Source organism: Pavona decussata, unplaced genomic scaffold (genome assembly GCF_977016875.1).
Source record: "Pavona decussata unplaced genomic scaffold, jaPavDecu1.1 SCAFFOLD_98, whole genome shotgun sequence".
In the NCBI taxonomy this organism is placed as follows: domain Eukaryota; kingdom Metazoa; phylum Cnidaria; class Anthozoa; order Scleractinia; family Agariciidae; genus Pavona; species Pavona decussata.
In genome coordinates this window covers 1,540,698-1,564,902 of record NW_028145514.1, presented here as the reverse complement: position 1 = coordinate 1,564,902, position 24,205 = coordinate 1,540,698, and the positions used below count along the sequence as shown (strand labels likewise).

At 38.4% G+C, this 24,205-nt stretch overlaps 2 protein-coding genes across 2 annotated transcripts; both read left to right on the top strand.

Annotated features, from left to right (window-relative positions):
- The first annotated feature begins 641 nt into the window (after nucleotides 1–641).
- LOC146472578 (vesicular glutamate transporter 2-like) lies at nucleotides 642–12,334 on the top strand. Its single transcript, XM_085119331.1, has 11 exons — nucleotides 642–934; nucleotides 3,001–3,238; nucleotides 4,106–4,139; nucleotides 4,791–4,990; nucleotides 5,889–5,976; nucleotides 7,139–7,234; nucleotides 7,352–7,482; nucleotides 7,904–8,053; nucleotides 8,844–8,973; nucleotides 9,899–10,137; nucleotides 11,052–12,334. The coding sequence occupies exons 2-11, from the start codon at nucleotides 3,008–3,010 to the stop codon at nucleotides 11,409–11,411; spliced, it is 1,659 nt and encodes a 552-aa protein (XP_084975457.1). The 5' UTR covers nucleotides 642–934; nucleotides 3,001–3,007; the 3' UTR covers nucleotides 11,412–12,334.
- Nucleotides 12,335–14,656: 2,322 nt separating this feature from the next.
- On the top strand, nucleotides 14,657–21,662 carry LOC146472577 (vesicular glutamate transporter 1-like). The gene is made up of 10 exons (XM_085119471.1): nucleotides 14,657–15,110; nucleotides 15,611–15,644; nucleotides 16,550–16,749; nucleotides 17,096–17,183; nucleotides 17,583–17,678; nucleotides 18,016–18,137; nucleotides 18,230–18,382; nucleotides 18,531–18,660; nucleotides 19,577–19,815; nucleotides 20,724–21,662. Exons 1-10 carry the CDS (start codon nucleotides 14,751–14,753, stop codon nucleotides 20,889–20,891), a joined length of 1,590 nt encoding a protein of 529 aa, XP_084975597.1. The 5' UTR covers nucleotides 14,657–14,750; the 3' UTR covers nucleotides 20,892–21,662.
- The last annotated feature ends 2,543 nt before the right edge of the window (nucleotides 21,663–24,205 follow it).

Sequence of the window (24,205 nt, the reverse complement as noted above, 5' to 3'; positions counted from 1 at the left end):
TGTATTTACATTTGAAAATCAGAGGTTTGTATCAAAACAAAGTCAACCCCACCCTCACTTCAACTCAAAGGCTAGGCTACTAGGCACACAACTTTAAATAGGTTATTTATTTTCTTTATTTTCTTTATATAAGATATTATTAAAAGTTATTAACTTAATATGCCTGTTTCTTATTGCCCACTGGGAACATCAAAACGGATAGATGGGTAAAAGGAATGCGTGAAAAATCATTACTAAAATTAATAGCGCTTAATTAAAACTACGACTGACTGACACTTCAGTTAGCTATAGACAATGGATTGTGATAATCGAGAGAGAAAATGTTGCAATTTTTTATTGGAAAAATTAAGAGAATTATGTCAAAACTAAAGTGTTCATTACGGTACCAAGCCAGAGGCTCGATTTTAGCGCGCGCAGTAGTGGTCCATTTTCGCCGTGGAATTCGATCTACACGTTGCTAATTTGTACTAAAATAGCGCATGTAATAATAAACTGAATTCCAAGATTTTCATTTTTAGGCAATATTATCTCAGCTGTTGAAAAAGGGAAATTTTTTTGTTCTGGAGTGCACTTGTGTTTTGATTCGTACGATTTATTAAGACACTGAGTGTTTATAATAAAATATTAATAATCGTAAAAGTAGAAACACTGGAAGCGGAACGAGGGCGGTCTATTTATCCCGAACAGGTTCTTCTTGCTGACTTTTTGATCCTTTTAGAGTTTTACAATTGCCACAACAGCGACTGAGTAACTGAATAGGGGACCTACATTTGTTCTGCGAAAAAGTTTGAGGATACGCAATATTTTAGATTTCTCCAGGAGAGAGATTTTCGCGGACAGAGATTTCAACTACAAGTGCACTGAAGCTGCGTCATGTACCTGTTGTAGGAAAATATTCGCTATATCATATACAACACAAGATTTGTCACTTTAGGTAAGTTGTCTCGTTTTATAGAAGACTTAAAGTTTTAAAATACAAAAAGGAAGCTGCCCTTTTACGTTCAGCAATGTGAAAATGATCTCAATTTACTTTCTAATTCTGATGCAATCAACAACATGACTTTTCCGACAATCCGATATTTCGCAGAATTACACTAGCTCATTCCTCCGAGTTGAGTTGTTTCTATTTATTGAAATTTAAAGAACATCACAGCTTGCAATATTCCAAGTACTGTTTTTAATGGCTACATGAATGTGTAAATACGAAATCAGGGTTTTCTTCAAACACTGTTTAGTCCAAACTAGTAAATACAATTGACGATAATTTTAATACATTCTTATAACATTTAATTTAAGTTATACTTATACGTTCACGTTGTAAATTCCAATTATGACAGTTGAATTATCAAAGGCTAGTTTTTGGGCCAGTACAAGCGAAAATTAAATAAGATGTTCAAATCGAACCGAAATAGGCGACTGATACAACTAGAAAAAGTCTTGAGGAGCTGTTAAATAATTTAGCTTGATTTCTCTGCATCAGAAAGAGCAATTTAACAGTATCATATCAGTATCAGAAGGTTTTCTTCATCGTTACTTAGGTGATGAAAACTACTCAAAGCAATTTTACGAAATGACATTTTGACGCTATTGCAGTAAACCACATTCTGTGTGGAAAGATCATGGTCAAGAGTCTCGTGTCAAAATTCCTTATGGTACCAGTTCCCAAATACAAACAAAGCGCGATCACATATATCTTTCGATCTTTCAACTGTGACCGCGAACGACATAAATAACGTTTTTCCAGTTCTCAGATGAAATAAATTAAATTAAGAGAACTATGGAAACACCAGACCCGGAACAGAACAAATACGTTCGCGTGTTATCAACATTAGATAGCTGTTGACAGATAATTTCCCTCCTTTTCAAAATTTGTTTGAGATTTGAAAAATTCTAGTTGGAGAAGAACTTCGTAAACATTTTATTCCCTTCACTTTCCATAATCTGTCCGATACGGTCCAGTACTTCTCTACTAAAGCTGAAGAAATTCTTAAAATTTTTAGTATAAGAAAAGCAATCATTGTTTGCAAAAGGTCCACTATTCTATTGAACACTGTCTGATCGCTTGATTTAATAAATTCGCAGACGACCTGCCGTCCAATAAGTTAGAAAGACTGTCTTAGACATCACTTAGCAAGTTTCGTTCACATCGCTTCGTTTCATTTTTGGATTGTCAGTAAAACACGGGGCAGGGATTGGGGATCGGCATTGGGATCGGCATGCATCCAGGCATCTAATTTTTTTTCTGTTGTTTATTTGTTTTTCCTCTTATCGCGTTTGTTTATTTGTTTGTTTAATTATTTCACAGGTTAGTTTTGACATACTTGACTTACTTTTGGTAAGAAAAAAAACCTCCGTCTTTGGATGAAACTTATTGACATCGCATGCTGGCTTTAGCCGCGCGAGTTCATTTTTTTAACTTTCACTTTTTTGGACCTTTCAGTTCGTTTTTGTCGTGGGTGTCGAGTGGTCATCGATTCATTTCTGTTTGAAGCTCAGAAACATGTCTTTTTGTGGTATATTCTGAATCTTTCAGTAGCAGTTCATATATTGGATCGCAGCGAGTAGATATAAAAATTGATGCACACACAATGTCTGCAGATAAAGCAGGGTGAGAGCGCACTGCTTGATTACTCCTGTTTTGCAGTATTGGAGTGCTTTTATTTGAATATTGGTTTTTATCAACTGAATTCATAAGTTATGATTTGGCCACGGTCAAGAATTCGAGTGCTTCGTCAGAGCGAATCGCTTTTATATCATGTTCTCACACGTGGGCTAAGAACTAAGCCAAAAACACCTTAGTAAAGTAGCCAAACAGCACAAGGTTTCACAGAAAACATCGCCCAATCAAAACAAACTCGAAGGCCAAAAAACGGTAAAAAAACTCGCAACGGAAGAAAGCGTGGGAATGAAAAGGTTTTATGTCCAGAACGTAAGGACGGTTACTCGATCATCTTCAGTTTTATTACAGAGCACTTGATTACACTCGCGTTTCTTCAACAGTTGAATCATGGCGGACGCCTCCGAACCTCAACCCGACCCAGACGTCGACGATGAAGGAGAGAAAACCAAACAACGGGGCAAATCCAAGAAAGGCAGTTTCCCCAAAAGATACATCGTGGCTATTATGATTTTCCTTGGTATCTGTGTGCAGTATGCTCTTCGTGTTAATCTCAGCGTGGCCATAGGAGCTATGTGTAATAATCACACAATTGAGCAGAATGGATTCACCATTAACAAGGTTGGTGTCCCCGCGGAAGGAGGGTATTCAACAAAGTTTTATACGGGGGGAGGGTTAAATTTCGAATTTGTACTGTTGGGCTCCGTCTCTCGGTCCGAACACTTAACAATTTATATACCATTTTTGACATAAAAGGTAACCCTTTCATATACATTCCAAAGAAAATGGCACCCCTTCCACATACCTACAGTGGGCACACTACGTCTCTTTTCAGATGGTCTGCTCGAGATGTTTTGAAAGGCCCTTTTAAATACCTAAACGACAGTTTTCCATGTATATTACTATATCTTTTCTATACTTCAGCTCGTGAAATTTTTATACACTTTCAGCCTGAAAAAGGCTCCCCGTATAGTCCTTTATAGGAAGTACCCCGAGGGGAGTTGGGGTGTTCTTCCTGCCTTACAGTGGTAGACCTAGTAGTGCAAAGAGCGGATAATTTATCCAACGGATAAAATGTGTTGGCTGCAATGCATTTTATCTGCTGGATAACTATTTATCCACGGGATAGCGTTATACGCTCTTTGAAATAAAATTCCAAAAAGTTAGGTTGAAATTGAAGAGGCTCGCGTTGTCTAAGAGTTGGAGGTATGATTTCGTTGAAAACAAAAAGTCGGGCCCCGTCAACGTCGAAGAGTTGACTCTACATGCCATGGAGTAGCATTTCTCGGCAACATAAAGTCGAAAGTTCCTTTTATCCACCCCCTCCTCCCCCGTCTTTCTTTGTCCAACGCTCTTAACATATCTTGGCAGGTTTTAGTCTGAGTTAAATCAACATTGTATATGGCAGGTGGAGGGGCCGAGGTTAACATTTTAGCGTCTGCTGCCTACTAATCAATTACGACTGAATGTTTTTCTTCTCTCTTAAAGAAAGCTGAGTTTGAATGGAGTTCAAAGCTACAAGGTACTGATTTACTAAAAAAAAATCCTTTATTATACCAATTACACGTTTACTTAATCATCGCTCTGAAGTCATTTCCAAGGTGTCAAATTCTCCCTTCCATCTCCCAATCAGGATATTTCATGTAACCATGATAAAGGAAGTTATTATCGATTCGTATAGATTGCGGAAGCATTGTTTTGTGATAGACAGCCTACTGGATTATCAGAAGGACATTCCTGTCGAAAGTAGTACTTTTTTTAGCATTATGCCTAAGATATTAGCCGGTATCTCGATCACAGTTAGACATTCCGTCTACATATGAAATGTATGCACGTGACGTCATCGCCTCCATGTTGGTGTAAAGTAAGTAAAGTAACCTTTATTTATACACGGTAAAAATTCATCAGGTCTAAAATAGTACAGAAGTAAAAAATGTTAATATCTAAGTCTAAAATACATCATATAAATACTATGCTAATTACAACGTTAAAATTTACTTAACCTGTTTTTCATGAATGCCGTGCCTTATTTTTTCCTGTAGTGTTTGTTTAAACATTACATCGTCTGGTTGCATACACTCCATTAGAAGCCGATATTGGTTGACCCCATATATATTCTCATCACTTCATGTTTTCGTTGCCTTATTTACTGTATCTTCTCTTTTTTCACAAGGCACTATTCTTGGCGCATTTTACTATGGATACACTGCTATGCAGATCCCAGGAGGCTGGCTAGGTCAGCGGTTTGGCGGGACGCGGGTGTTCGGGATCTGTCTCGGGATCGCTTCTATCCTGACCATGCTGACGCCGATAGCGGCACGTACGAGTGTTGCCGCTTTGATTACTCTCAGGGTGATAGAGGGGCTGGCTTTGGTGAGTTACCTAATATAGCCGATCGTGCCCTAACATACACACTAACTGCCGTGAGTGTTTTTCACATTGCAGGCCCGTTTAAACGGTTTCAACATTTGCTTCAACGTGCGTTCAACACTTTGTTGAACCATCTGTCGGGGGCGTTTGAGAAGATCGTTCAACATTGTTAAAAGCTTGTTGAAAGTGTGTTGAATCAAATTTAAATTGGTTTAAACTTTCCTTCAACATCCATTCAACATTTTCTTTGTTCTTGAAGATGTTGAATGGGGTTGAAGCCGTTTTGACATTCCGTTCGACATTTGTCCAACACTTGCCCAACATCAGTTGAACCAGGAGAACTCATGGGCTCCTGGTTGAACGGATGTTGGGAAAATGTTGAAATTGTTTAAACGGGCCTTTATTACACTTATGAACCAGGGGCTAGACTCAAGAACCCTCCTTTATTAAAATGTTTCATAAGTTTTGTTCCTTGACAATAGGCTACTGTTAGACAAGCAGTAGGCTATTGTTAGTCCAGCAATAGCCTATTGTTAGCCCAACAATAGGCTATTGGGGCTATTGGTAGTCCAAAAAATACGCTATTGTTAGTCCAACAATAGGCGATTGTCAGTCCAACAATAGGCGATTGTTAGTCCAACAATAGCCTATTGGTAGTCCAACAATAGGCTATTGGTAGTCCAACAATACGCTACTGTTAGTCCAACAATAGGCTATTGTTAGTCCAACAATAGCCTATTGTTAGTCCAACAATAGCCTATTGTTAGTCCAACAATAGCCTATTGTCAAGAAGCAACACTTAGGAAACATTCTTATTTAGGAGGGATTCGTGAATCTGGTAGAGATACAAAGATCTCAAAGATGCAAAATTTAATTGAAATTTGTTTCATTTTTGGCTTAGGGAGCTCTTTTCCCGTGTAACCACGCCATTTGGAGCAAATGGGCGCCACCTTCAGAAAGAACTCGACTCTTCACCATCACTGTTGCAGGTGAATTTTACTTTTTAACTTCAGGAAGAAATAAAAGTTCTTTGAGCAGAACCTGGTTGGAAAATGTTAGGGACCACAGTGACATCACGCCTTACGTCCACCCTACCTAATGCGACTGTCTCGTTCTTATCAAACGAACGGCCACTCTTTTTTAGGCAACAAAAACCAAGCAATTATTGCAATTTTTTATCTAAAATTAAATACCCCGTTAATTTCGACTCACCATTAATATAAACAATAGCCCTATAGTGATCTCATTAGCGGGATTCTACTGTATTTAAGACGGCCAGCGCATAACTCAATTAGAGTACTTACAAATTTGGGTTTGTAAGGCCCTAGTCAAACGGCACACGATAGTCAATGATAGTTAATGATAGTCGATGATAGTTTTAAAAAACTCGCGAGCTCATTTAACTTCCAACTATCATGCGGTATCATCGACTTTCATCAAGTATCATTCACTTCGAGCGTGTTTAAATTCTTCATGGTAGTTGATGATAGTTTTTTGGTCAGCTGTTTTCTCCACCAGTGCTCTCTAGATTCATTTTTGGTTAGTTCTTCCAACAACTGAAGGAAAACGAAACAGACTGCCGCCCTCTTTCGCCGCGAAAAATTCATGAACTATCGTCGGCTCAGCACAAGTTTCTTTGAGCCGTTTGACCACCCGCTTGATATATAGTTGATGATATTTGAGGATAGTTTTGACTATCATCAACTATCATCGACTATCATGCGCCGTTTGACCAGGGCTTAAGATTACCATGCGTCACCTAAATCTCATTCTTGGATCGAGGCTCCTTCTCTAAAGGTCGGCAATGCACAGGACCGAGGGTGGTGCGCAAATGAGAACGTCGTATTTGAAGTTTCTGCAGACTTTATTCACAAACCTAGTACCTTGGGTCCTGAATAAAATCTCTTATTCTGTTTATTCCGTCATAATAAATGATATTAGGGCTTTCAGTTTGATCAAAAGTCAGTAGTGGTGCCATCTGAGAGCTTGTTCAGAGAGGAGTCGAAATTTAAAGGAAGCCTAACTGGAAAGGAAACTTGGGATAATCCTTGTGGTGTTTCTAGGAAAAAACACTGATTTTTTTTCAGAGTTCTAAGTTAAAAATTACAATGTAGCACCGACCATGACGAACTATGTATTGTCACGTGACAGGTTGTCCGGTGGGTACTATTCTATCAATGCCGCTTAGTGGCGTCATGTCCAAATATGGATTTGATGGTGGATGGGCATCAGTGTTCTACTGCTTCGGTAAGAGACCAATATTAGTGAGAACTTTATCCTTTAGTCCTTTGTACGGCTTAAATTTTAATGAAAATTATCTTAATATTTGTGCGTTTAACAAATTGCTTCTCATTAATCTTTTAGGCGCGATTGGCCTTTTGTGGTTCTTTGTTTGGCAGCTTGCAATCCACGGATCCCCATCTGAACATCCAACTATTACACCAGAGGAAAGAGACTACATAGAGGAGAGTATAGCAAAACTACCAAAAGCAAAGGTAAATGATTAACGTACCACTTTATTATATAGCTGAACTGGTCCGCGCTGAAAATGGGCAATTTGATTGGCTACCTGGGCGGTCCGAATTTTCCTTTTCGGACCGCTACGATGGACCGCTTCCGTTACAACGTACGTTTGAAAGGAGCAAAGTGTTTCAATTTTGAAAAAAACAAAGTCAAATTAAGCTTATGAAACAGGAACTGTTTAGACCGTCCCGTCGGAGTTTTACTACCCGAGCAACGAATTTTATTATCCAGGCTAAGAACATAAACAACAGAAAACTAAATGTTACATACAGATAACAGAAGGAAATTGTTCACGATAATGTTTAGTCCCTTCCGTTCAGTAAGACGAAAACGGTAAAATTGTAAGTCAGTAGAAGCTGACGAATCCAATGTGTTTTGCCGTTTTTTTTTCAGAAAGGCCAAGTTCCGTGGAAATCTATTTTTATGTCAGGTCCCGTATGGGCCATTATCACCGCGAACTTCACCGCAGACTGGGGCATGTATACCATATTGATCTGTCTCCCTAAATATTTCATCGAGGTTTTGCACTTCGACCTAGCTAAGGTAAGTTTAAAAAGTTACACCTATACTACTTTCAGCATGGCACACATAGCTTTGACAACTTTGCGTGTTTTTCCTCGCTTAGCATCTCATGTGTTTGTGTTTTGTTCAGTTGTTGTTTGTCGTTGTCTTACGTTACTTTTACCTCAACTATGGTTTTAAGAAAAGACACAACATTTTTGGCTTTACAAGACATGTTTTAACAGTTCTACTGTCATCTTCAGTTGAAAGTAACACAAAGTACTGTGTCTTGTAAAAACAAAAATGTTGTGTCTTTTGTTAAAATTATAACATGTCTGCTGCCATCCAGACCTTTTGGTCACTATGAGTTTGTTAAACGGAAGAAAGATCCTCGCATTTAGTACGCAGATTTTCAGGCTTTCTTTCCGCAACTGCTTCAGTTGCGTAATAACTGCGAGGATCTTTCTCCTATTTAATCTTTCATCCGCAGTTCCAATATATGTTACATATATTCGTATTCACTTATGATTTTGTTGTTATGATTGGTTGATATCTGAACCAGTAATCTTCAAAGTTTTAAGCAGAGGTGCTGCAGTTCATGCTGAACGAAATCCTGTACAATCCGTCATTTTTGTTTCTTCAGGCTAACTAAAATGAACGGAGACGTCTGCTTTGGTCATTTTCAAAAATATGTTGTGGCCAAAACAAGTTTGCCTCCCTGCAAAACCATTTCCTTTTAGATTGCTAAACTACTTGTAGCTTAGGTGTCTATATATACCATCAATCCCACTAACACAGGCCAAAGTTTGCTCTCTGACACCTTCATTTACAGACAGGATTCCTAGCGGCTTTACCATATGTCGTTAAGGCATTTGTGGGACCGGCAGGTGGAGTGCTCGTTGATTGGCTCATTAAAACCAAGATGAGCGTTAGGAACACAAGACGATGCATCTTTACAGTTGGTAAGATAAACGATAAACCCTTTTTCATTTCAGATAGCATGCAACTTTTCAATGCCTTACCCAGCCTGGCCTTACCATTCAGCCCATCCTTGGAGACCCAATATAAGAGAATACTTTATTTATTGTATACAACAGGCCAGGCTTTGTTAAAAAGCTAGTTTTAAGACTAGTTCCTCTAACAAAAAGGAACGAAATGACACAATGGCTGAATATTAGTACAAGGAACTGTTGTCACCAAGCTGTCCGCTTAAGGACGGTGCCTACTAATAAAGAAGTCAGTTTTTTCGGTGTGATTTCATTTATGACTATGCGTGGAAAGCAGATCTAAGCATGGGCTTAATTTTGTCTTTAATTTTGATGTATAGCCTTATCTAAATCTGCGTTATTAAGTAAAGTTAAGTTTTCCGTTTTCCAGCATATTTGTAATTTAGTGTAATTTTTTTTGTCTTGTCCCCCCCCGACTAGCTTTATGGCTATTTGCGGGACAAGCCCTTTATATAATCTGAACCTGTAAATAAATTGTTGTTGTTAAAAGGGCTATTGAAATCCAAAAAGAAAATTGGGGGTAACCATGCATTTTTTAGAGATAATTAAGCAACAATTATTCTAAAAAACAGTAAATTACAAAGCAATGTATGGCGGGGTTTTTTTTTTTCAAACTGAAGCTTTTAGATCTCTGAAAAATGCATGGTTACCCCAAATTTTCTTTTTGGATACAGAAGCACTTGCCAAGTTTTGCTTTCTTCGCATAGTTTTAAGCCGCGTAAAAATATCCCTGTATTAGCAGGAACCAACCATAGGAAACCCGAGTATCTTAAGATACACAGGTATGTGCAGTAAGAAAAGTAGGCATCGTCCTTAACAGGGGTTACCCGCCAGCCGCAGAGGTCTTCACTAAAACCGATCATTTTGTTTCTTTTCCTAGGCTGTACAACGGCTTCATTATTCATCCTGATCACAGGATACGCTACCACGCCAGCCCTCGCTGTAGCCTTCCTCACGATTGGTGTTGGAATAACAGGTCTGAATGCTTCAGGCTATGCTGTCAACATCCTGGATATTGCGCCTCAGTACGCAGGCGTCATCATGGGTGTCACTAATGTGTTTGGCGCGTCACCAGGCTTCATCAGTCCGCAGATTGTGGGGATCGTTACTCCTAATAAGGTAAAGAAAAAACGAGAGACCATACCATTGCAATTATATACGCAACTTTTAAAAGCAGTTGCGAAAAGATAGCCTGCATTTTATTTTTCATCTATTTATTTTTAAGCTTTCTTTTCGCAACACCTTTAAAGTTGCGTATATAACTGCAAAGGTCTCTCATTCATTTATCCTTTCAAAGCAAAGCAATTATGGCTTAAGACTACGAGAAAGCAGGCAATCCAATCTTATGCTGTCAGTAATGATATCAGTAACGTGTCAGTCATTAGTACATACCATACCAATCGATAGAAATTTTCGCTTGCTCTGATTGGCCACTCAAACTTCGGATAAAATTTGCTATTCACCTCCCAGTATTGTTGTGCATTTTGCGCTACAATTTCTCAAAAAAGAACCGCGTTCACCTCAAACGGCAAACGTGAGATTCGCGTTTATGTTTTTTTGAAATAAAGAGTACAAAGATGAGAATAGTGCAAACTTGTGCAAAACTACTCGAGTTGACAGAGAAGCTCAAAATAGCAAGCGGCAAATATAAGATAAACATGGTCACGTGGTCGTAAACGTCGCCGTAGACGTCATTCTTAACCTCTCTGATAAAATGACTTATCCAACCTTACCGAAATAGATGGCGACTGTTACATTTACCCATAATCCTTAGCGTTCGAAATTCCTAAAAACACTCATAAAAATGCACAGAAAAGTTCTAACAACTTCGAACAATGTTGTTAGTACAGGGACGAATTTCGCAATAATATATGGCTTTCTAGGTGCCTATTGGCTGTGAGATTCGCAAGGTATTGTGGTAAAACGACAGCCGCCATCTTTTTTCTGTAGACACTCTTTCTTATAGTCAATTACTGCTCGTGTACCGCCATCCCCTAATTCAGCCACTAAGTACGTACTATTTCTTTTGTTAGACTGCAGGAGAGTGGCGCATTGTATTCTGGATAACAGCGATAGTCTACATCATCGGTATTGTGATCTTCGGTTTGCTGGTGTCAGGTGATCTGCAGCCCTGGGCAGACACGAGCAAGGATGATGAAGACGAAGAAGATGAGGAAGACGGAAAAAATAAGAAGGAAAAGGATGGTAACGACGAGAAGAAAGGAGATGAAGGCGAGGAGGACAGCGAGAAAAAGGAAGGGGATCAGGAGGCAGAAGGCAAGGATGACAAAAACAAAGACGACGAAAAACCGGAAGATAGTACAGCGGAACAGGATAAAACTGCTGAAGATAAAGCTGACGAAGATAAATCTGCTGGAGATAAACCCGCTTAATAAGCTAAATGTTGACTGATGACGTTAGGATATGACTTTTATAACCCTGGTACTCAGGAATATTAAACATATAACACCTTGACTCTAGAGTGTACTTAATAACAAATCCCATGGGTTTTTCAGAAATCGAAAAAAATTAATATTTTGATTGTCTATACTGTTGACGGCTCTGCTTTTTGACCGCAGAATTGCGGTGAAAATTTTTCAGTATACACCAGAGTCTCTGAGTCACTCTGAGAACACAAGTAGTTCAAGTTTGAGAGAACCTGTAGCTCTTGAGAAAACGCGAATCGCGGGAGAGTGTTTCCACTCAGAGCTGTCTTGAGGTCTCTCAAGCGTCCACGAGTAACACTGTGACAGAACCACATTTTAGCGGCATTGTCATCAGCTTAAATTTTGCTTTTGTTTTCAAGTTTTGATTGGTCCTTGCATATTATGATTTGCGGAATTGTTGGGCTTTTCAGCGACAGTCAAAAGACTCATTGAATGGCAAACCTGAGTTCCTTACACACGAGATTAAAGTAAGATATCCAAAAACGATTAAATTGTTCTTCTTAGACAACTTGAAATATTTTGTTGCAAAAAGGGGTTCGTTTTTAAAGAAAATTTTCTCCTGCGTTGTAATCATGAAGTGAGATACCAAAATTTGATTGGTGTGATCAACTGAATTGTCTGAGCGAATTTGCTCGATGTTCGTGGCTCTACTCATTGAACAACAAAGTGGCTGAGAGATAAAGCTTGATACTTAGAGAAAGCTTGTTGAAAACGTACGAATAAAATGATTGAGAGCAAGAATGTAAATCAGTAACTAAGCATTCTCTCTATACCTCGGTGTAACAGCGCCAAGAGAGTACCTGTTTTTTATGGCCAATGTGAAGCTCGTTTGTTGGCAAAACTTAAATGAACAAACATCGATCAACGGTAATCTGCTGTATTTTTTTTTTTTTTCGCAAATATTGAACCAGAAAAAGAAAACGAACACTTGAAGAAAAACTAACTAAATAAAAATAAATACTGAAATGCGCACAGCGTGCATGCTATTACTGTTACGTATTGTTAATTTCTATGCTTTACTGATGCTTATCTCTTAAAAATGCTTTGTTACCCCCAATTTTCTTTATGGATTGGGATAGCCGTTGCTAAGATCTGCTCTATCTGTACAGTCATAAACTGCACAAATTAAAATGCCTTTATGTTAGGAAACATCACACGTATAGCTGCTAACAGCTACAGCTGTTAATTGCCGTTATACTTCGACCGTAGAAAGTTTATAGTGACTTGAGAGCCGCAAAAATCCTACAGATAAAAAACAATTGTTCCACGAGCGTTCGTTGGATATGAAATTATAGATAGCCAAGGAAGCGCGTAGCGCCGAGTTAGCTAGAACATCTCATATCAAACAATCGTGAGTAGAATAGCTGTGCTATTAAAAACAATCAAGAAATATTGCTAGATCCTGCTGACTTCGCTTTGCAACAACAACTAAAAGACAATTTAATGGAATTCTTTCTTGGGCATGGTATAATGGCTCATTTACCATGGCATGCTAAGCCAATTAAACCCGGCCTGGAATTGCATTACACAACTGATCCAGTTTTAAATAATATATACATAGTGCCATCATAGTGAGAACTTTGCAGCTCATCGGTAGGTTTGAAGGTTAATAATTTATTCTTTCCTGGATTTTATTTCGCTGTTTAGGTCGGGAGCTGAAGTGGAAAAACTGTTTCGCGCTGAAAATGAATATCTATCACAGCAAGTATTGGCAGGCTTTTTTCTATTGAAGTTTGTTGTTGAACTAGCAAAAATTCCAGCTACAATTAGACACATTTTTGACAAAGTGCTATAGCAAAATATCATTTTGACTAAATCAAGTTTAACTCCTTTCAATTAAAGTGAAATCAAATTCACAATGAAGAAGTCTTCTGTTTTTTCTTGTTGTTTTCTTTTTTTTTTTTTTTAACTCTATTCACGAAAGTCTTAACGCGAGCCATTTCTTATTTCTTGGTAACCAAAAGTGTTCTTTGAATCCGAGGCGAGGACGCCAAGCTCTTGGTGTTACTCCAGAATTCCCCTCCAGTCATTTTCGGGGATAACAACAGAACGCCTACGCCTCAGGTTCAAAGAATACCATTGGTTAACAAGACATGTACATGACATCACATGAAGACGTTTGTGTAACGAGACTGTTTTGTAGTTGTTGTTGTTGTTTACGAAATGCATGGGTAATAACGACGACGACAGACACAACACAACTTTTCTGTTAGTCTATAGTGAGTTTCATTTGACTTTCATGATCAGTTATTTAAACGAAATTGAACTTTGACTAATTAAAACGCATTTACCCTATAACCCAAGTGTTTTGTTTACAAAAATTGGCGCGCCGAATCACCAAGTTCGGCACTAAGATGATCAAAGTTCAACAAATATATCAGTCCGGCACAACCGATCGCAAAATTAAACTATGAACAGCTTAAAAAGATTTGGAAAGTTGTCTCCATAAGAAATTGCACTGATAACTTGAAATTTTTCCAGAGCCAACAACAAATCTTTTGAAAATTTTTGAAACGTGGAATTGTTCTTAGGCCACAAAGCACTGAATGCAGTGGTGATGCTAAGACTCGCTCAAAAAACTAATACGTACTAATTAAAACTACTTAACTTTCTGCGGTCATATTATTGGTATTTTCTTGAACTGAAAGAGGTAGATTCCCCAGTAAAATTTATGGCGTATTCATATACCGGCTGGAAATTCTATAAACATTCTATATTTCGTCACCAACAATGGCCATAATATAATTCATATGTCTTGCAGTTTTTCACCTAAATTAGTATAGATGAAGAATGGGCGGGCACATCATATGCCGCTTTTTAAAAAGGAACTTCCCGCATGATTAAAGTTTCTTTCCATTTACAATACTCAGTTTGTTAAGCCTCAGAGAGTCCTATTTTTTACACATGAAATAAGGATTGCTTTCAGTCAGGTGATTTTTAAAATTAAACAAGGATTCAGTAGGCTCATCTTTTGTTTTAGGTTGTAAAACAGGTTCTCCAAGTTTAGACCTGCAATTTTTCTCTCGTGTGTTCGGTGACCGTTTAAGTGTAAGGACTTTCAACTTGTAAAATAGCATTGAAAAGAGAACTTTTGTTTACAAAGAATACGTCGCTTGGCAATAACTGGCAGAGCTGCAGGTAGAATTACGAAAACACCAGCAAAAAAATGATAAATTAACCACCTTCACCGAACAAACATGGCCGCCGAAATACGATTAATTTGTCAACCGAGTAAAATCCTTACTTCTTTACAACAAAACAGTTTTATAGAAAGATAAATTTGTCATGGCAAAGTCAACGGGAAACTTGGAGTCGGGTCTAACCCGTTTTCTGAACACTCTCTATGCCTGTTTTCGCTTTATGTCAAGATTTTTAGTTCTTTGTCAGTTCTGCGAATGTCCTACAATAAAACGGAAAACAACAAGAAAACATAATGGAGATCAAAAGGATGCCAAAGAGGGGGATTTCGAGAGAGGTGCTGGCTTTACCAACGGAGAATTCAGCTTTCCCAAGCGCTACATTCTTGTCATAATGACTTTTCTTGGTTTTATGAACATGTATGCTTTACGTGTAAATTTGAACGTCGCTATAGGTGCTATGGTGAATAATCACACAATTCAACTCAAGGGATATACCGTCGTGCGGGTAAGAATTGTTGTTTCATTCAAATTCCCTTCTGTGTATATCACGGTTTTTGTATTAGCAAACCATCTTTTTATATTCGAAGCAAGGACTGTTTTCGTCTGAGTTTTAAAGTCAATCAAAGATTTATGCGTCGTGTTTTGTTTTTAGGTCGTAACAGGTTTAAGATGGAAAACAATTTTAGGTGAAAGATGACAATTTAGATAACAACAGGACTGAATAACTGTTCACTACGAATCAGATATTGTTATGGCATCAAAATAATTATTGATTTGCGTCAGTACGTTTGGGAGTCTTTAAAAAGCAATTAAACCACATGTCTGCGCTAAAGGTTTCACTCGGGGTCACTCAGTTCGAATATAGTTTTTATTCCACTAATTTCTCTGTAAAGATAAAGCTCAGCCGCTTTGTCCTAATTCCCTCCTCAAATAACAGATAAGACAACATTTCATTACATACCGTCTGATCGTCTGATATTGCCTCTGCTATTTTTGTTTCACAAGGAAGCTGAGTTTGACTGGGATTCCAAACTTCAAGGTAACTAGTTGCAGTAAACCTAATACACACCGGCTGAATAAAGCTATAAAGTTGATCACATGACCGTACCCCTTCCAATCGCTCCTACTTGTTTATTTTCAAGGAAGTTGACCGTCTTTCTCGTATCTAACCAGAGATCAAGAACTGAGAAAGTTAAAGGACGCTATGCTATCACAGTCCCTGTTAACCTTGCTGTTTTGTTTTTTTGCCGAAGAACGATGACACACATGGACGATTAGCCTAATTAACTTTGAAGTTCACCGAGCCTCTCAATGAAGAGTTCTGTGATCCATTTCTTTGGCTTTAATGCACTTTGTGAATTTACGAAACTCAGTCATAACGATTAAGCAGCACAGTGTAAATGATTTAAGAGAAACAAAAATTATCCACTGATTTCAGCTGCGATTTGGAACTTTAATTTGCAGTCTCCTTGGTTTTAAGGGGACTTAAGGCAAGTGAGTGAGGTCATTCCTGACTTCACTTTTTCAAGGCTTCTCTTTTTCGTTTAAAAATGAAATAAGGAAAAGACTTTTACAGTGCAACAAACTCAACCGGGGCCACCGATAAAACCCGACACTTTGAAATTTTCGATTGGTTTACAAACTACCAAAGCCAGACTCCTTTGCTGTAAACGTGACCTATGATTGGCTGATCAATGTTGGATGGCCCCAGTTGAGTTCGTTGCACTGTAAGATCGACTTCAGAACTGGATAAAAACAGCCAATAACCCAGCATCTTTTTAGCGGATCCGCTAGTCAATCCTACGCCTTGGAAAATAATTTCAAAACTTGTAAAACTTAAACCGTATAAACCAGTAAAACAAACTTATGCACCGTCCTCACTTTCAAAAAGAGGCTAGAGGCAACTCATTCTTAAGATGGCTTTATGCGTGTGTGTTTTCATAGGCATTGTACTGGGTTCGTTCTACTATGGCTATGCCTTCTTACAGCTCCCCGGTGGTTGCCTCGCTCTCAAGTTAGGCGGCACAAGGATATTTGGTTACGCTATTTTCGCCGCCTCCATGTTGACTCTTCTAACTCCAGTAGCCACTCGGTACAGTGTGTATGGCATGATAGCTGTTAGAGCTGGAGAAGGACTCATGCTAGTGAGTTGCGTTATCTTAATGGGTTGTTAAAATGATCATTTATCCTATCCCACTTCCACAACTCAACTAATTACGAAAATCTTTATGCAACGCAAGAAATGTGATGGTGCGTTTTAAGCCTGGTGTTTTTGTTTTCTTTGAGTATTCAAAGTTGATACGTTTTCTTGTGAGTCTGTGAGTTTACTACTATCTGTTAATGGAAGAAACGTGGTGATAAGTTTTGATTCTGGTGATTAAATGAGGAAGATGTATTTTTACCATTGAGTGACACGGCGGTATGCCTGTGTCGTTGCCTGAAAATACACATTTATTATAAAATCTCTATTATGTCATACTTGTCGTGCAGGGCGCGGTATTTCCTTGTAACCACGCTATCTGGAGTAAATGGGCTCCGCCACTGGAAAGAACAACACTTGTTACCTTGGCAATCTCAGGTTAGTGGACTTGCATTTCAAGCTTGAGGTCCGTTGTACGTAAAAGCACAACCTTCAGTAATTTGCATACAGAGCGTCCCACTTTATAATATCATTTAAAATATACCTGCTATACACTCCTTATAGAGTCGGAGCATGCATTTTTTTATACAATGAACACTATAAAACTCGCGTTTTGAATGGTCTAGAGTAGTTTGTGGTTAGAGTACAGACGCGCTGATGATGTGACATTACGCTATTAAACGATTCAGGCGGATAGCATGGCCTTTTTAAAAGCTGTCAAACAAAGGCAACAATGTATATATGAGAATTCGTGAGGATACAAAAGTTTGCCGAAAGTTTGGTAAACGAAGTATACTCCTTTATCTAAATCTAATTTTTATTTTACTTACATGCAAGGTTGTCACGTGGGCACTATCATAACAATGCCATTATCCGGGCTTTTGACAAAGTACGGCTTTGATGGAGGCTGGGCTTCGGTATTCTACTGCTTTGGTGAGTGAAGTTTAACAATTGAGGAGTAGACACCACTTGTTTGTTTGTTTGTTTTTTTATTATTTTCTTTTTATAAAAACGAATTTATTTTAGTCTCTCCCAGTCCCAACCTATTTAATGGCAGCGCTAAAAGCCAGAAAAATTTCAAGCGCTTATTACTGGTTTCATGAGTTTTCTTGTGGATGGGTTGATCGATAAATTGATTAATGGATGGATGGATGGATGGATTAATTGTTTGATTGATTGATTGATTGATTGATTGATTGATTGATTGATTGATTGATTGATTGATTGATTGATTGATTGATTGATTGATTGATTGATTGATTGATTGTAGGTGCTGCTGGCATACTGTGGTTTGTTGCCTGGCAACTGGTCGTTCACGAATCACCCTCAGCTCATCCCACTATATCAGAAGACGAGAAAAATTACATTGAAAGAAGCTTTGAAAAAGGAAACGTAAGAATGTCTGAGTTGGCTGCATCTTAAGGATTCTTTGCATAAATTTCCAAAACACAATGATTGATACTTTAGTTATTGTTGTTCTTTAGGAAGATGCTGCAATACCGTGGAAGTCGATTCTCACCTCAGTTCCAGTTTGGGGAATCATGTTTGGTAACCTGGCCTCTGACTGGGGACTGTACACTATTCTCATTTGCCTTCCAATGTTTCTTCTTGATATTTTGCATTTCGATATACAGACGGTATAGTCTTTTTATCGTTATATTGAACCTTTTTATCAAGAGGATCTCTTGAAAGTATGTCATTGCAGACTTTAAAATTAATTCTAGGACAAGATTATTGATGCAAACGAATGATGTTTTTTGTAAATTTGTTCCTCGCAACACGTAGATGGGATTTCTTGCGGCCACGCCCTTCTTGGTGAAGTCTATCGCAGGTCCCTTTGGTGGCATCACGGCTGATCTTTTACGAAGAAAGGGACTGAGTACGAGTTCAGTCAGAAGACTATACTTCGCTATGGGTAAGAAATGACTCAGTCATTAGGGACTTGAATCAGCCACGATGGTAACGCCAACGGAAACGTCACTGGAAAATATATGCTCATGTTACTTAGCTTGAACTACCTCGCGCTTATTCCAATTCGTTCAACTTGTACAACGTAGCCGAATTATCCTGGAACAGAATTGGTAGGAACGGCATTCAAGTTGAGACGGAGAATAAAAATATTGCTGTCATGCTCTCCACAAAACCTTAAATTCAGTCATTTCAAGTTTAGTTGTTAGTTTGCCGAGAAGAAATATACCAAATATACCACGTGCAGGGAATTTGTTTTGCTTATTTAATCCTTCTGTTTTATGACGTTCTCTTTGCCTTCGTCGTCGTATCTACTTAAACTCTCTGATGTCAATCACGACGGAGATAGGTGGCTACTCTTCATGATCTGTTACGTGGTCAGTTTTGCAGGTGTTGTGCACTCAAACCCTTTTCGCAACAGTTCATTTAAAATTTGTTTTTAGAATTTGTTTCTTGAATCCCTGCGTGATTGGCTTGGCTGACTGGTGTTTTTGGATGGGTTCGCCTCCAGAGAACCAAAACTGTGATCTGCTATAGGTCATCTTTCAGGGTATAATTTTATTAAGATCAACACAAAAAATTAAAATCTCTAAATATCGAATAGTGTAAAGCGTGTTTCTCCCATTTTCAGGTCAGATGACACACTGTCATGTTGATGTAAGAGACAGTGAGGCTGACACAAGTTTAATGTTAATTTCTAGTGCGTGCAAACCACGCAGGGTCACAGATCACGTAGTGATCTGACATTCAATAAGAAAAATGAGAGACATCGTCTTTGTTTGATGTCATTTTTATATGCTTTATTTTCCCTCTTATTCTTCGTTATTCAAACTCCTTTTCGTTTGCCTCTGTTCAAATTCCAGGGGCCATGGGGGCTGGCACATTCATCCTCGCCGCAGGTTACGCAACGTCAGCCGCGGTGGCAGTCACGTGTATGTGTATCGGAGTTGCTGCCTCGGGACTGATGCATTCCGGGTATAATGTCAACATGTTGGATATCGCTCCGCGGTACGCATGCGTGATTATGGGTTTGACTAACACGGTGGGAACAATAACTGGTTTTCTTAGTCCCATGATGGTTGGATTTATTACTGTTAATAAGGTGAGTTCCAACTGCTGCCCAGCTTTTTAATCACGGCAAACAAAAATCTCCTAAACTTTCTCATTCGAACCTTAAGTGATTAATAACGATATATGATTCGAGACTTTTCATAATTTAAGTCCTAAGTAGTTCTCTAATGTCAAATTCAAGCTGCAGTCTTATATCAAACGATTAGTGAATTCCCTCTGAGGTTTCTTGCGTACTGTCAAAAATTCACTACCCAGGCGTTTCTCAGTGCTTGGGTCGTTACGTCGTCCGTATCAACCGGGATAACCACAGGACAAACAAAGCAAAGAATCGCTGCCAAAACGCACGGCCCCACCTCATGCACAGCCGATATTCAATTTAGGACGTTGCCCACTTTTGCTACTGCGCATATGTTCTGCGCATCTCGCGATGGTCTGAGAAAGTCGGGTTTCTTAACGGCGGCACCTGCTAAAACAGAGAGATTTTACGCGGTTAATAACTACGCGGGAAAAGCAGATCTTGGCAAGGGTTATGGAATCCGAAAAGAAAATTAGCGGTAACCTTGCATTTTGTAGAGATGATAAAGCTTCAATTTGGGAAAAAATTCTATACGTTGTTATATATTTTGGCGGTTTATTAGAATTATTGTTTCTTGATGATCTTTAAAAAATGCGTGGTTACCTCCAATTTTCTTTTTATATTTTAGTAGCCTTTGATAAGATCTGCTTTTCCCACATAGTCATAAACCGCTCAAAAATACTTCGGTATTAGTAGGCACCGTCCTTAAAGACACTACAGCGGCGTACTTCACCTTGTTCTTACGAATGCGCTGGTGCTTATGCTCACACGTACAGAACGTGTAAACCAGCCTTTAAGAAAACCAATTTTCTATTCAAATTTCTTTTAAAATATAACTTTTTTCTTACAATTCTGCTCTCTAGAAAGCTGAAGAATGGCGCACGGTGTTCTGGGTAACCTTCATTATTTACGTGGTAGGAATGCTGCTTTTCTGCTTATTGATGTCCGGTGACTTGCAGCCATGGGCCACCGGAGGGGAAACCCCAAAAAAGGAAGGCAGAGAAGAAGTAAATATGGAAGAACAAAGTTGATTATTTGTTAAACTTGCTGCATTTAACTCAACCAAAATTAGAAGAAAAAGAAAAACAACTATCAATTTATCTGGCACTCACGTAAAGCAGAAAAGAAAGAGTTTACCACGAAGAAGTCCCAGTATTGGTAAAATTCAAACATACTCGTGGTAAACTTAATGTAGTACTTTTAAGTGTGCATTAAGAAGCGGAGGATGAGAAAAAAATCACATGTTTAGATTCTTGGAACACTCTCTCTGGATTGGAATTCCTTGACTTTTTGTGGTTTACTCCGCAAACAAGAGAGCGTCGATATCGTGTTAATACAGCTCATAGCTAAGTCGTTGTATGATACAAGATAACAACGGATCAACAAGGGAAGAAAGAATGACCTTCAGCGGGCAGTTTACTCTCTGACCTCTCTATTAACGGATACCTTTCTTAAGAAATAAGAGCATGGAGCTGATTCCACTATACCTTAGTCATTATTTATTTTTAAAACTTAAAAGTTTTAAACCCTTCTTATTCGAACATCTCTGTATAAGATATAAAATAAAAGCCTTTGGTCCCCAAATGTTTTCATCTCAAGCATATTTTTTTTAAGAGTGTTCGTTGTGCTTCCATTGCACCCACGGGGAAGGTTTATTTTACATTTCTCTTAAAGTGGAGAGTTTTGAAAAGTAAAAACGCAGCTTTATAACAGAGAAACCGATTTAAACTTTAATAAGCACTTCGAGTGATGGTGTTGTAATATGAACACGTGAATGTCCAATAAAAATCATGTTTAAAGTCTTCATGAGTGGCATTGTTTAACTCACAGAGAAACTTAGTCATATCACCGCAAAGATTGAAAGACCTACAACTTGGGTCACGTGATTAAAGCAGCCCACACTCTGCCCCACTCTGCACTATCGTAGTCTTGGTCACGTGGTTACGAAGAGTGAAGTCTGCGTGACCTTGAGCCAAAAGAGAATGCCCTATTTCGTCTAAAAATAAAAATAAAAATATATCTTACTGGACATTACAGGTGTGTGATAAAGTATTCTTTAGGAATAGTATAGACTCAAAGACAAAGCAAAACATTGGTTCAGCAAGAGCTAAGAGACGTTGCTATAAAGCAGAGGCGAAATAATGTTTTCTTGGTAGGAAAAAAATTCCTTGACCTACATCCAAAATACAGTTTCACTAACCATTATTGCTAAAGGGATGAAAACTCTTGCTGGGATGCACCACAGACGAAGAGAAGTACGACCTAGCTGGTTCTCAATCACATCAAACCTTTCTTTTCCAGAGTGATTGAAACTTTGCCTTATACTCAATAATGTTGCTATGTATGCCGAGTAAATCTGTGGAAGAAATCCTTAAGTGTGACCATTCAATAAGAACTATTCAGAAGCACTTTATTATGCTGTATATGTTGTATGCGAATGAAATGTAACAGTGTAACAGTGATGAGACATGTTGTTTATTGTGCCGCCTGAGATTATTCTTACGTCTGCAATGTGTGGCTGAAACCATAAAGCGCAAAGTGTGACCATTCAAATTAAATTTAACCCTGTACAAACACCTTCAAAAGTTGGGTCTGTTAATAAAATGAAACCGAGTGTAGCCATTGTCCTTTCCTAGTGGTACTGATGGTGCATTTTGCATGTTTTCAAAATTTTCCTAAATCGCTCACAGAAAATGGTAAGTTTACTCTAGTACAGCCTATTTGTTCTGTCTGTCTTGCCTAGGGCTGACGCTTCAAACTACGAAATTGAGTGCATTATCGTACGTGCTACCTTCAGGGCAAATGTTCCCTTCCGTACAGTTGCCTTCGTCCGTCTCTTGTAGCTCTGTTGGTAGAGGATCACCTGATCTGCATTGTCGTCTGCGTTGTCTTACCCCGCGGCCACACGTAACTTAGCATGCGCTCCATTGGCCCCAATCTATATCTGTACGACAATAATGGTGACAAAGATCTTGAATCATCAATTCTAATATATGTCTTAGGTGATCAAAGTACCATATGACTAAAGGAAGAAAACTATGTTGAACATGTCATTTATTTACATGTACTTGCCAACGATTTACCGACGGAAGTGATACTAAGTCATGTACTGTATATGTTATAATCAACGTGGCAAAAATTCTCCGCAGCTTATTAATGAACAGGATTGTAAGCAAATAATCCATTTTTTCGTGTAAAATAAAAGAAGAAAGATATAGATATTTTTTAGTGTCTGTTCTCATAGACATCCAAAGACTTGGCAGAGTAGGGATGGCGGAGTGATGAGAGCACTCGCCTCCCGTCAATGTGGCTCGCGTTCGATTCCCGGACTCGGCGTAATATGTGGGTTGAGTTTGTAGTTGGTTCTCGTCCTTGCTTCGTGAAGATTTTCTCCGGTTAATCTGGTTTTCCTCTCCCCTCAAAAACCAACATTTCCAAATGCCAATTCGATCTGGGTTATTAAGCCACTATTATCACGAGCCTCGGGCTCGGGAGATTGCGCTAGCACTCCCCGTGATATTAACATTAAATAAATTACTTTACTTTTACTTTTACATAATAGTGACATTAATAAGGCCGCTTTCGAGTTACTGTGACCCTCATTATGAAAGCGAGGCTAAGTGCAAAGCTTTCCATATGAAAATTAGTTTTGTTTGCATAAGAATGAAAACTAATTTTCATAATAAAAACTTTGCACTCAGCCTCGCTTTCATATTGAGGTTCAAAGCAACTCGGAAATGGCCTATTTGAGAAGGAAGGCGTGATTTCGGAAAGCAGACTTCAACAATCACTAGTAAGTCGATCAGTTGATCGGTGCTGGACCGAGCAGAGAATTAAATTAATAAAGTTTACTCCTGAATGTCCCTTTCATGAGTTCTAATTTGAGTTTCAGTTAAGAATAATAATATAGATAATAATAATATTTTGAGTTATGAATTGCTATAAGTGCTTATTTTAGTACAATTAAGTGCAGTCTAGGCACTAGTTTTGTATCTTTTTCATTGTTTTTTGTTTTTATTTTTCCATTAAGAAATTGACCCAAAACGTTTTTAACTCAACGTTTACATTCCACTGGCAATTATAATTTAAAAGTAGACAATAAATCAACTTTGCTTCCATCTATCAAAAGTTTTAATATAATAGTAAGTAAATAAGCACGTCTTCCGTAACAGGAGGTCCGAACTTATCATAGGTTATTTCATATTTTGTAGCAATCATTAAAAAAAGACACTCTCGAGCTTATAACAGAGGGCGCGCCATATCTTTTCACAGCTGTCATTAAATCCTATTTCGACCTTCAAACAAAGATATCTTTTAACAAGATTCTGAAAACAACAAGAAACTG

Excerpts from the sequence above, each read along its gene's own strand:
- LOC146472578 (XM_085119331.1), top strand. The coding sequence starts at position 3,008 with ATGGCGGACGCCTCCGAACCTCAACCCGACCCAGACGTCGACGATGAA. Across the intron at positions 7,483-7,903 it reads CAAAACTACCAAAAGCAAAG|AAAGGCCAAGTTCCGTGGAA; the intron begins GTAAATGATTAA and ends TTTTTTTTTCAG. Across the intron at positions 8,974-9,898 it reads ACGATGCATCTTTACAGTTG|GCTGTACAACGGCTTCATTA; the intron begins GTAAGATAAACG and ends TTCTTTTCCTAG.
- LOC146472577 (XM_085119471.1), top strand. The coding sequence starts at position 14,751 with ATGGCAAAGTCAACGGGAAACTTGGAGTCGGGTCTAACCCGTTTTCTG. Across the intron at positions 15,645-16,549 it reads CTGGGATTCCAAACTTCAAG|GCATTGTACTGGGTTCGTTC; the intron begins GTAACTAGTTGC and ends GTGTTTTCATAG. Across the intron at positions 18,383-18,530 it reads TGCATTTCGATATACAGACG|ATGGGATTTCTTGCGGCCAC; the intron begins GTATAGTCTTTT and ends CGCAACACGTAG.